General features: G+C 43.7%; 1 protein-coding gene across 1 annotated transcript in view; it reads left to right on the forward strand.

Moving 5' to 3' along the window:
* Positions 1–9,647: 9,647 nt before the first annotated feature.
* SLC7A8 (solute carrier family 7 member 8) overlaps positions 9,648–12,673 on the forward strand; it is a 56,694-nt gene continuing 53,668 nt past the window's right edge. Inside the window, exon 1 of the mRNA XM_067740191.1 lies at positions 9,648–10,601. Coding sequence (XP_067596292.1) covers positions 10,454–10,601 — 148 coding nt within the window. The 5' untranslated portion in view covers positions 9,648–10,453. The remainder of the gene's footprint in view (positions 10,602–12,673) is intronic.

Consider the following 12,673-nt stretch of genomic DNA (forward strand, 5'->3'; position numbering starts at 1 on the left):
TCGTCATATCCTCAAGGGCTATGTCATTCTTTTAAAGGTTGTGTCCTGCCCTCTTCCCTCCTGTCTCATAGGAAACTAAGCTGCACCTGGACTTTAGGAGGAAAGAGAAAGATCTAAAGTGTTGGCATCTAAGGTCCTTGTCTTAGTCAGGGTTCCCCAAAGAAACAGAATCAGTAGGAGATATATGTGTGTATATATATGGGGGTAGGGAGAGAGAGAGATTTATTTATAACAAATTGGTTTACTCAATATGGAAGCTGGGAAGTCCCATGATCTTCTGTCTGCAGGCCAGAGGCTCAGGAAAGATGTTGGTGTAAGTCAGTCTGTGTCCAAAGGCCAGAGAATCAGGGAAGTCAATGGTTTAAATCCCAATCTGAGGGGTAGAGAAGGTGAGATGAGATGTCCCAACTCCAGCAGGCAGATAGGAAGCAACAAGGGGTGAATTCCTCCGTCCTTTGCTTTTTCTCCTATTCAGGCCCTCAACAGATTTGATGATGCTCACTCACGTGAGGAAAGGCAATTTACTTTAATGGACCCGTCAATTCAAATGCTAATCTTATCCAGAAACACTCTTACAGACACACCCAGAAATAATGCGAACTCTGGGTACCCTGTGGCTAGTCAAGTCGACACCTAGAATCAATCATCACAGTCCTTGAGGTTCTTGAAGGCAGATGGTGTTTGTCGCCATTATATTCCCTGTATCTATAGCACAGTAAACAGTTGATCAGTATTGGCTGAATATGCAAGTGAAATTAATTGAGCACATCCCTGTATATGTAATAAAATTTCTATTAGAATTTATTTCTCTATTAATCTGATTAATTGTGTAGTATTGAAGATTTCCTAAAAGACCACATTCTCTTACTATAGATTGTACGTTCTACATCAGTGAGCTCCACACTGTAGCCTTTTATTTTTTATTTTTTCTTTTGGCTGCGTTGGGTCTTCATTGCTGCATGCGGGCTTTTCTCTAGCTGTGGCGAGCGGGGGCTACTCTTTGTTGCGGTGCGCGGGTTTCTCATTGCGGTGGCTTCTCTTGTTGTGGAGCACGGACTCTAGGAGAGCAGGCTTCAGTAGTTGTGCTTCACGGGCTCTAGTTGCTCCGCAGCATGTGGGATCTTCCTGGAACAGGGCTCGCACCCGTGTCCCCTGCATTGGCAGGCAGATTCTTAACCACTGTACCGCCAGGGAAGTCCACTATAGCCTTTTAGATTTTTGTATTTTCTTCCCAACTTTGCTTCACAATTTTAGTAGTATAGGAGATGACGGTTAATTATCATGATTTGGTGAGAAAGAGGTGAGAAATTAAGCCATATATATATAGTAAAGATCTTTATTGGAGTATAATTGCTTTACAATGGTGTGTTATTTTCTGCTTTATAACAAAGTGAATTAGTTATACATACACATATGACCCCATATCTTCTCCCCTCTTGCATCTCCCTTCCTCCCACTCTCCCTATCCCACCCCTCCAGGCGGTCACAAAGCACCGAGCTGATCTCCCAGTTAAGCTATATTTTTAAAAATTGCTCTTAAGTTTAGTTTTTGGCATTCCCACAATTAAGACATTCTTGGATGTGAAGCCTGGAAGGGAATACTCTTTATAAAATCTCCTTTGGAACTTAGATTTCAACAATTGGCAGTAAATGATTAACTTTTATCTTGAAAATATACCTTTACTCTCCTGATTCAAAGTGCAATAACTATTAAATAAATATGTATTTATTGAATTCCTTCTATATGTCAAGTACTGCTCTGGACATTAGGGAGATGATGATAAAGAAACGAGCAAAGATTGTGTTTGTTTTTATAGGAAAATGTAAACATATACAAAGCTAGAGAAGACAGTATAATGGACTCCTACCTACCCATCACCCAGCTTAAACAATATCAACTCACAGCCTTCTTTCATTGATAAACTACCGCTCTATCACTTCCCCTTATATTATTATTATTTTTTTTAATTTTTATTTTTTTTGCGGTACGCGGGCCTCTCACTGTTGTGGCCTCTCCCGTTGCGGAGCGCAGGCTCCGGACGCGCAGGCTCAGCGGCCATGGCTCACTGGCCCAGCCGCTCCGTGGCACGTGGGATCTTCCCAGACCGGGGCACGAACCCGTGTCACCTGCATCGGCAGGATTTTCAACCACTGCGCCACCAGGAAAGCTCCCCCTTATATTATTTTGAAGCAAATCCAAGACATCAAATTATTTCATCCATAAATATATTGGCATATATAACTAAAAGATAGGGACTTCCCTGGTGGCGCAGTGGTTAGGAATCCTCCTGCTAACGCAGGGGACACGGGTTCCATCCCTGGTCTGGGAGGATCCCACATGTCACAGATTAACTAAGCCCGTGCTCCGCAACTATCGAGCCTGCGCTCTACAGCCTGTGAGCCACAACTACTGAGCCCTCATGCCACAACTACTGGAGCCCACATGCCTAGAACCCGTGCTCCACAACAAGACAAGCCACCTCAATGAGAAGACTGCAACGAAGAGTAGCCCCCGCTCGCCACAACTAGAGAAAGCTCATGTGCAGCAACGAAGACCCAATGCATCCAAAAATAAATAAATAAAAGAAGACACCCTAAAAAAAAAAGATAAAGATTCTTTACTTATAACTATAATATCATTTCCCTACTTACATTTTAACAGAGGAAACAAGGAACAAACAAGCAAATGAATAATGTTAGGTAATAATGACAAAAAATAGGTCCAGGTGATGGAATAAAGATTGATTTTCTATTGGGTGATCAGAGAAATCCTCTGCAAGGTGACATTTGATGAGAGATAAGCCTAACACGAGGGAACAGAGCATGTGACTGTCTAGAGGAAGAGTGTTCCTCACAGAAGCTCCAGCTAGTGTAAAGGCCTGAAGCAGAGCTCGGTGTTCACAAGAATAGGAAGGAGTCTGGAAGGACTAAGTGGAAGGAAGATTATACGGATATGATTTTGGAGTGGTCACCAGAGGCCATGAGAAAGATGACTTCAGATTTGATTCTAATTAGGTGTGATGAGTAGCCGCTGGAGGATTTTGAGCAATGGAGAGATATGACCTGATTTACGATTTTTAAAAAATATTTATTTATTTATTTGGTTTCACTGGGTCTTAGCTGTGGCTCGCCGGCTCCTTAGTTGTGGCAGGCGGGCTCCTTAGTTATGGCAGGCATGTGGGATCTAGTTCCCTGACCAGGGATCGAACCCAGGCCCTCTGCAATGGGAGCTCGGAGTCTCATTCACTGCGCCACCAGGGAAGTCCTTGACTTATGATTTTAAAGGATTATTCTGGTTGCTCTGTTGAGAATGATGTATAGGAGGACGTTTTAGGACAACAGGTGTCGAAACAGGGAGCCCAGTGGAATAGTCCAGGTGAGAGCTGGTGAGGAGGTGGTAATAAACCAGGGTAGTAGCAGTGAAGATGGTAAGAAGTGAGTCATTTCTAAATGAGTTTAAATTAACAGCTAACAGGATTGGCTGATAAACCAAATGCTGAATAAAAGATAAGAGAAAAAGGTAAGTCAAGGTTAACTCCAAGATATTTGGCCTGACCAAGGAGTGCCATTTACTAAAGTGGGGAATACTGGAGGAAGAGCAGGTTTGAAGGGGCATGCAGGCACTGGGCTTTTTAAGTTTCAGATACCTATTAAACATCCAACAGAGACATCATGTAGACAGATAGCTAATTCTAGAATTTCTGGGAGAGATGAGGGCTGGATTTATAAATTTGGGAAATATCAGTGTGTAGATGCCACTGAAAGTCATAGGGCTGGATGAGATCACCCAGGTAGTGAGGGAGGATAGAGGAGAGGTTGGGAAGAGAAAAGGATCCAGCTGAGGAACCTAAGAGGCCAGTGAGGTAGGGGAAAGCCAGAAGAGTGGATCCCAGGAGCCAAGGCTGCTGTGAGATCAGTAAGCCGAAGACTGAGAAACGCTTGCTAGATTGGGCCCTGCGGTGGCTACTGGTGACCTTGACAGGAATGGCTTCATCATGGGGATAGGGACAAAAGCTTAAGACTAGTGGATTCAAGCATGAATGGAGGTGAAGAAGTGAAAACAGGGGAGCAGAGAAGTTGGGTGGCAGCTGAATAGGGGAGTAAAGTCAAGGGAGGTTCTGCTAGTTTTGTTTTTTTAAACAGAAGCTGTTACAGCATATTTGCATGCTGATAGGAATAATCCAGGAGAGAGTAAAAAACTGATAATGCAGGAAAGAAAGGAGTAATTGCAGGAGCAAAGTTCATGAGTAGGTAAGAAAGAACAGGGAATCGAGTGCACAAGTCAGGGAGATAGATACACAGGAGCATGGACACCACATCTGTTTCTATGGGTGGGGAGGTCGAGTATGTGGGGAAAGATGTACAGATTTAGTGGTAGGAGGATGTGGATGTTTTCTTCCACTTATTTCTATTTTCTCACCATGAAACAATAGGCAAGAATGTCAACTGAAAGTGAGGATTTGGGGGATGGTGTTGCTTTGCAGAGAGGAGGAGATAAGTGGAAGAGGCAATGACTACAGGACTGTGGTAGGATCGCTGTGCAGGGTTGAGGGCCTGCTTGAGATCTGTGCTCTGTAAGAAATGATCTTTAAGTCAAACCCTGGATGGTGTTTTTCCCCTCTTTCCACAATCCAGTCCCTCTCCAGGCACTGAGGACTACATCTTGCTACAATTAGTCGGCATATCAGTCCATCAGTTATTATGTGATTTATGCATTTATTATGCATTAATGCACATCACCATTCATTCATTAAATTATATATTTTTTAAAATTTATTTATTTTATTATTTATTTTATTTTTGGTTGCATTGGGTCATTGTTGCTGTGCGCAGGCTCTTCTCTGGTTGTGAGGAGCGGGGGCTACTCTTCATTGTGGAGCACAGGATCTAGGCACGCGGCCTTCAGTAGTTGTGGCACGCAGGCTCAGTAGTTGTGGCTCACGGGCTTGAGAGCACAGGCTCAGTAGTTGGGGGACACGGGCTTAACTGCTCCATGGCATGTGGAATCTTCCCGGACCAGGGCTTGAACCTGTGTCTCCTGCACTGGCAGGTGGATTCTTAACCACTGTGCCACCAGGGAAGCCCCATTCGATTATATTGATTGAGTGCCAGGCACCATTTTAGGTACTGGGGTTACAGCAATGAACAAAACAAATCTCTGACCTCAGGGAACTTCTCTTCCACATCTTAAAAGACAGGAACTCTCAGGACTTCCCTGGTGGCGCAGTGGTTAAGAATCCGCCTGCCGATGCATGGGACACAGGTTCCAGCCCTGGTCCGGGAAGATCCCACATGCCGTGGAGCAACTAAGCCCATGTGCCACAACTACTGAGCCTGTGCTCTAGAGCCCGCAAGCCACAACTACTGAGCCCGTGTGCCACAACTACTAAGCCCGTGTGCCACAACTACTGAAGCCCACCCACCTAGAGCCCGTGCCCTGCAACAAGAGAAGCCACCGCAATAAGAAGCCCACGCAATGCAACGAAGAGTAGCCCCTGCTCCCTGCAACTAGAGAAAGCCTGCACGCAGCAATGAAGATCCAACGCAGCTATAAATAAATAAATAAATTTATTTTTTTAAAAAAAGACAGGGGCTCTCATCTTTGGTAAACACAAATCTTCAGTGAAAACCAATGAGGAGGTGGAAGTTTCCATATTTAAGTACTCAGAACTGAAGTCACCTAAATCCTTAAAAAGAATACCAAGTCGCCATGACAGATGGGCCCAGTGAAGGAGTGAAGGACATGCAGCCTGCCTCAGGGAATGCATCTTTACTTCCTTCCCACTGGTGCTGGGCTGGCTCCATGGAATCTGGCCAAGTGCAGCAGACAGAACAGTAATCTGCTGGAATTTTTATCTCTAGTGTCAGAGCAAGAATTCATCGTTATCCCAGAAGAGCATGAACTAATGGACCATCATAACGGAACAGGGTCTGCTCCATCCAAATTCTCAGGACTACATAGACCTTACAAGATACAACTTCCTTTGAATTTAGGAATATGTCCGAAAGGCAAACAGAGCATACCCTGAAAAGGGCTTATTAACTGAGGGCATCTCCTCATTTCATCTTCCTTTTTTTCTTACCTGTTTTGGCCTTTTCTTTCTTACTTCCTTCTTCTTTGCTCACTAATTTTCATCTGCTTTCCTTTTTTTTTTTTTTTTTTTTTTTTTGCAGTACGCGGGCCTCTCACTGTTGTGGCCTCTCCCGTTGCGGAGCACAGGCTCCGGACGCGCAGGCTCAGCGGCCATGGCTCACGGGCCCAGCCGCTCCACGGCATGTGGGATCTTCCCGGACTGGGGCACGAACCCGTGTCCCCTGCATTGGCAGGTGGACTTTAAACCACTGCGCCACCAGGGAAGCCCTGCTTTCCATTTTTAATTAAATAAAGTCTCTTAGAACCACTAGCTCAGGAAGCCACTGTTTGACTATAGGCAGTGGTCGCTGGAATTCTAAGAAGAAAGCTGGCTTTAATTGAAATCAGGGTTTCCTTCTGACTCTGGGCAGGTAGGTGCGAGAAGAAGAGTAGAGTGGGAGCATGGACTGTGAGTTCCCTCCCGGAAGAGATTTGGGAATTCTCTTAGTGACCTCAGACCTTATAGCTCTGCTACAAAGAACAAGAATAAAGTGCTTGTCTATTGGGTCCAGAAAAAAAAACGTCAAGGGAATTCCCTGGCGGTCCGGTGGTTAGGACTCGGCGCGTTCATTGCAGGGGCCTGGGTTCGAACCCTGGAACTAAGATCCTGCAAGCCGTGCGGCACGGCAGGAAAAAAAAAAAGTGAGGAATGGAGTGAATGTGCTTTGTGCATTAACTCTACCCCTTTGCATTAACAGATACTTCTTACCTGTTGTTTCAAAAAGGGAATATTGAAACATGACAGCATTTTTGTTCAGCTACCATACAAGCAGCATGCCCCCATGCCATATCCCTCTTTGTGCAGTAGATGTCAGCCTCACACAGCCTTTCTCTTCCTAAGTACAGATTCCTAAGAAAACGACCCTCTTACCCACCCTTTCCCTGGGTAAAAAGATCAATTTCTTCCCATCTTCAGCGTGAAAAACAACAGTAAACAGTGACTCAGATATTGGAAACAGAGTTGTACTAAAGTACTTGGAAACTAACCAAACCGAGGACTATGGGAAGGGGTGACAAATGGAGGGGTGGGGGCAGATTAAGACCTGTGGATCTCACTGATGTTAGGTGTGGCATCAAGGTGGGTCTCTAAAAGCACAGTTATGACACCAATTCAAGAAGCGTGGACATGGCCCTGATCAAAGGTCTTCTGTTTCCCTCAGAAGAAGCTGAGGCATCAGCAAGTAGCTGTAATGTCCTGGGAAGATCTCAGTGTAAACCATTGATATCCCACTTGTCCAAAGGTGTCTTATCTTTGTCCTCAGGTAAGACATTCTCTGAGCTTCAGCTTCCTAATCTTTATAATAGGGAAAAATTACAGCCTTGTCTCCCCGAAGTATTTAATGAGGGGAAAAAAAAAATCAAGATATTGTGCAGAAAACAGTTTGTAGATAATGTACTATTTAAATGTAGACAACAGATCTAAAATTATAAAGGCAAATGTAGAATCGAGTTATGAATAAAAAAGAATTCAGCACTAAAAATTTAATAACCTTCAGTTAATTATTTCTATAGATTTTTCTCAACATATCTCGCGAAGACTTTTCTTTCTCTCCTGCGCTCAATGTTAACCATGTGGAATTTTGACACACTTAGGATTTATTCCACAAAAAGATCCAAACCTGAAGGAAGCCTTATAATATGAATAAATGGTCCTGTTTATTTAGGGGGTGGGGTGGGGAGATTCCTTTTCTACCTTTTCCATTGTACCATTAATAGACAATCATAAGCCACTTATAAACTCCAAGTGCAAAAGAAACAGAAATATTAAATTTCAAAAACACTTTCTTTCCAATTGGGTGTGCTTAATACCATTGCATCCCAAAGTTGTATTTGATCCCACTCCCCCTTTAGCTTCTTAGTTCATACGTTGAGATGGCTAAAGCTTACCATATTGTGATCAGCTAGCACCAGTTTTGGCAAGAGACCTCAAATTCATCACATTCATGTTTTATTTCGTATTATATCTACACCATTTGAATTGAAACATTACTGAAGGAATTCATGTTTGAGAGCAGAAAGATTATTTGTTTTATAACTTGACATTGAAATTTGAGCAGAAGTCTTCAAACCAGATGGTTGATGCTTTCTGATATTGTCAGGAAAGGCCAAAAGCAATTCAAAATTTTTTCATTTCCCATGACTCATCCCCTCCCATGGAGTTCTGTGCTATATATTCCCTGCTTTGTCTGTTCTTTTTGTTAAAAATCCTTTTTACATCACCACCCCCACTTTTTTTTTTTTTTTTTTTTTTTTTGCTGAGGCTTTCAATTTGCTATATCTTGAACTGCAGAAGGAGAAGCTGTTGAACTCCTAAACTTTGAAACCTCTTAATGCTTGCTGAGTGTTCAAGGGGGCGAAGTAGAAAAGATTGCTGATTGGACTTTACCCCATGTGGAAAAGCCCTTCCTGCAATAGCTCAACAATCCCCATTTTAAGGAATTATTTACTTCCCTTAAAATCCAAAATCTTTTGGAACATTCTGTAAAAAGTGAGGCCAATTTCTGTACTTAGTGGTCAGCTTGGGGAACTTTATTTTTTAGACCCACTTTAAAATCAAGTGCTTTTGCATAATGTATGTAATACAGATTCAAAATAATTTCATTTTAGACTTAGTGTTGTCTGCTATATTGCTTCTTGCTGTTTTTTTCAGAGTACTTTGCAATTATAAATAGATGTCATTGCTCTCACATAAGGCAGTAGTTTCTGGGTAAAATTCTTCACAGAAGCCAAGATACAGTATCAGTATGGAAATAAGTCATCTCTTAACATAAACAATCTGCTTCATGATCAGAGAGGTGCTTATAACTCCCCACTCCCACTCCAGTCTGCCTTTCTAATAATTTATAGATGCAAAAATATTAGAAGCTGTAAAAGGCCCCATTCCACCAGATTTTGTGTCATTCTTTCCTGGGACCAGAGTGGGGGTCTTTCCCCCCCGTCCCCCGCCCCGTTTCAGATAACACTAAATAAGAGCTGCGAACGCTGAGGCTGCCACCTCTTCCGGGTAATTTTGTTTCCACGCTACTCTTCACAGCTGCTCACAATTATACTTAAATGAACCTCTTTACCATTATTCTTAATTCTTTCCATTCCCCTCTCCCACCCTGAGTTTCCTCCTATTTTCAGATACTTGAAGATAATGTCCCTACAGCCTTCTCTCCTGTATCCTCAAATCTTCCAGACATAAATATTTTAATACATTCGCCAGTGTATTTCTGATGGTACTAAAGTGTCTGCACAACCGGTGCCTTATTTATAAAGCCCACATCTGCTGAAAGACCTGTAATGCTATACCAGCTCATGAAACTCTCCCGGAACGGTCGACATAGGAGGATTTTTAATACTTCCACTACCTACAAAGAGAAAGATGGAGAAAAGAGAGCCTATCGATTACAAAAGGAAATCTGTTAATCCATCTTCTCGGTGATCTTTGGCGGCTGTGTGCTGCTATTTACATTGAACAGAAAGGAGGAGACAGAGGATGGATAGGAACGGAGGAGGTGGGGGGCGGAGCTAGCTCAGCACATAAAACCCCTCGCTAAAAGGGGAACACGTTCGTTTGTGCCAGAGCCACTCTCCTGTAACCACGGGAGATGGGGCAGTCTGTGCCGTGAGGACGGAGATCGGAAGAAGGAAAACAGGGACAAGAAAACAAGCGAGACCGAAGAGGACATCTGGAAAAAGCGGAAGGCAGGAGACGGGGAGGGGAAAGAAACCCACGCCAGGTGGAAACAGGACCTAGAGCAAACCGGTCGGGTCCACGTTGTTTCTGGGAGAGAAGAGAGTACGGGAGGATTGCCTTTTTTCCTGTCAGTTAATGAAAACTACTTTTATCCTCATCATAAAAGAAAAGGGTAAGGGGAGGTAAAGACAATCTGTTTTCTTAGGGGAAGAGCTGAGGGAAATCCGGACTACCTCTTTGAAGCATCTGAAATAAGCCACTGCCTGGTACACATTGCTGAAAGGTCCTGGTTTCTGAAGAGCTACATCCTTTTTCAGGAGAATTCCAGCCGGAGTAGCTGGTACACTTCTATTTTTATATTTAAATATCTATGCCTCCCCCTTGCCGCCCCCAACAACACTTTCCTTGTTTGTAAGCACGAGTGACAAGAAAGTGTCACGGCAGAGTAGGAATATTTTCATTTTTCTCTTTTATCTGCCTGGGTGTTTTTTTTTTTTTTAAAAAGAGGGTAGGAGTGGTCCTTATCACATCACGGAAAAGAACGTCTCCATTTGAAAGGCTTTCTCTCTAAATATATTTACATCCATATGCATTAGAAAGAGAGATACCTTTCGGAGGTTGAAATCCTACTGAGAAACATGGAAAAAGGAGCCAGGCACCGAAACAACACTGGAAAGAACCACCCAGGTGGGAGCGAGTCGGAGGCCAGCCCCGAGAGTTCTGCAGGGGGCGGAGTGGCCCTGAAGAAAGAGATTGGATTGGTCAGTGCTTGTGGTATCATTGTAGGTGAGTCCAATTCCTTTCCCCACCGACCACTCCTCCCCGTCTGGAGGTCCTCTTGTAGAACCTTAACCCCTCATTCCCCCAGCCCCCGTAAAGCACTATTTCTACTTCCTGCTCCCTTAGAAAAGAGTTGTCATTCACCTGTGCTGTAACCTATTCCCACCGGTCAAGTTTGAGGTATAGGAAGTGCTGTATGTCATACATCTCTTCCTCCAAACCCGGCTGAGAAGTTCTGTCCAGCGTTCACGGAATGGAGCAAATAGGGGCACACATCTGGCTGATGGTCATTGTTGCCTGGGAGCTTGTTGAAAATATCGGTCTCCGGGCTCCACACTTGAGGGTTCTGATTCAGCTGACTTAAGGTAGGGCTGGGGAACCTAGATTTTTAACAGGCTTTCCTGCAGCCATCTCCTTAGCAGGCTGTGGACTGGGTTTTGAGACATACTTAGTCACTGTTTCATTGTTTACATTATATGAGACTATGGGCCTAGGGGGTGTGTCATAATAAAAATAGCTACAAACAGCAGTATAAGAATGCTTTGCCTTTCTATAGCTTTTACACCTTATACAGCACTTTCTCTTGGCAAAGCACATGTGATAGGGCTGTTATTCCCATTTCACAGATGAGGAAATAACTTATGGAAGGAAAGAAGAGACAGATTTTGCTTTTCTGTACATGTAAATGTGCAGTTGGCAGTTTCTCTCGTCGCTTGATGGGGTCCATGTAGCATCCACGTCTCTTAGCATCCACGGAAGACCCTGTGAGGTTCTCAAAGGGAAATGGGAATAACTAGAATGGGGAGTCCGGCTGGGAGGCTTTGAAACTGGGGGAGCCTGAGTGTCCCCAAGAGTGCCAGTGCAGGCCACTCCAACCCCCTAACTGTACTCTACCGGGCAGGGGGTCCCAAACATGGCTCCATCTCGAGACAACACATATTCCTCTTTCCAGAGAGGCCCTAGAGATCGATGGGCAATGGGTCATTACTGTCCTCACTCCAGAGGGTGAGAGTTTCTTCTGCTGTCTTTGGTAGAGGGCTTTACCTTTTTCCCAGAGAAGGGGGCATGGGACAGTCAGGACAGATAGGTTTCTGTGCAGACTTCCTTTTGAAGGCATGTAGTGTCCTGGTGCCCACAGCACTTGGATAACCCCATGGTCCTCATGGTAGCACAGAGGCATTTTGGCACCTGAGCAATGGTGGCACTGGAGAACACCCTTGAAATCAAATCAAATCAGTACAATATTCAGATAGTCCTCTTCACCTCTACACCCAGCCTTCATACATCACATTATCTCCACTCTGCTTTCAAAGTGGAATCCCACTTTATCTAATTCTCTGACTCTGGGAGGTTTTCCAGGCATCTACAGTTTTAAGAAAGGTAATGTTATTTTAAACAATTATAGTCATGATTTGAATCTCTCATGACCTTTTCTGTCTCTCCCTTATTTCAATTGCTCTAAAAAATGAGATCAGCAAAGTACTCAATATGTATAGCACATGCCAATTTAAGGTCTGTAAATAGCCCAGAGCCTGTTACCTCTTTCACCCGTTTGACTGAGAGGATTAAGAATTTTCCCCCCTTTGGGAAGGTTCTGTTTTATCCACAGAGTGCACACCCACATACACACAAGCACAGTCAGACCTCCTTCCTGCCTCAGCCTTGTTCACCCACCCCTACATATGTGCAGGTATTCAAAGGTAGAGAATATTCTCCTATATACTGAGCTTGTTTTTGTCTCTTCCTTTATCGTTTGTCTAAGACTATGAAGAAATGGGCGTGTCCAGGTATAAGAGATATAGTTTTAGTTGGGTGAATGCTACTACTGATTTGTCCACAGCCTCATGGATAGCACTTCACAGTAAGAATAGTCCCAATGCTCCCATTGGTATTATAGCAACCAGAATAATAACTCTGGTGGTCTATGGTGAAAAGAGATCCCAAATATGTGATTTCAGAGAAATCAGGATATTTTTCCAAAGTGCAAGAGTCCTTGTACCGTTAATAGTCACGATTGTATCTCCATTTAAGCTGAGGTACACATTTCCCCTTTAGGGTGATGTGGAGATGAAATCCTT

The sequence above is a fragment of the Pseudorca crassidens genome, chromosome 1 (genome assembly GCF_039906515.1).
Source record: "Pseudorca crassidens isolate mPseCra1 chromosome 1, mPseCra1.hap1, whole genome shotgun sequence".
Lineage (NCBI taxonomy): Eukaryota > Metazoa > Chordata > Mammalia > Artiodactyla > Delphinidae > Pseudorca > Pseudorca crassidens.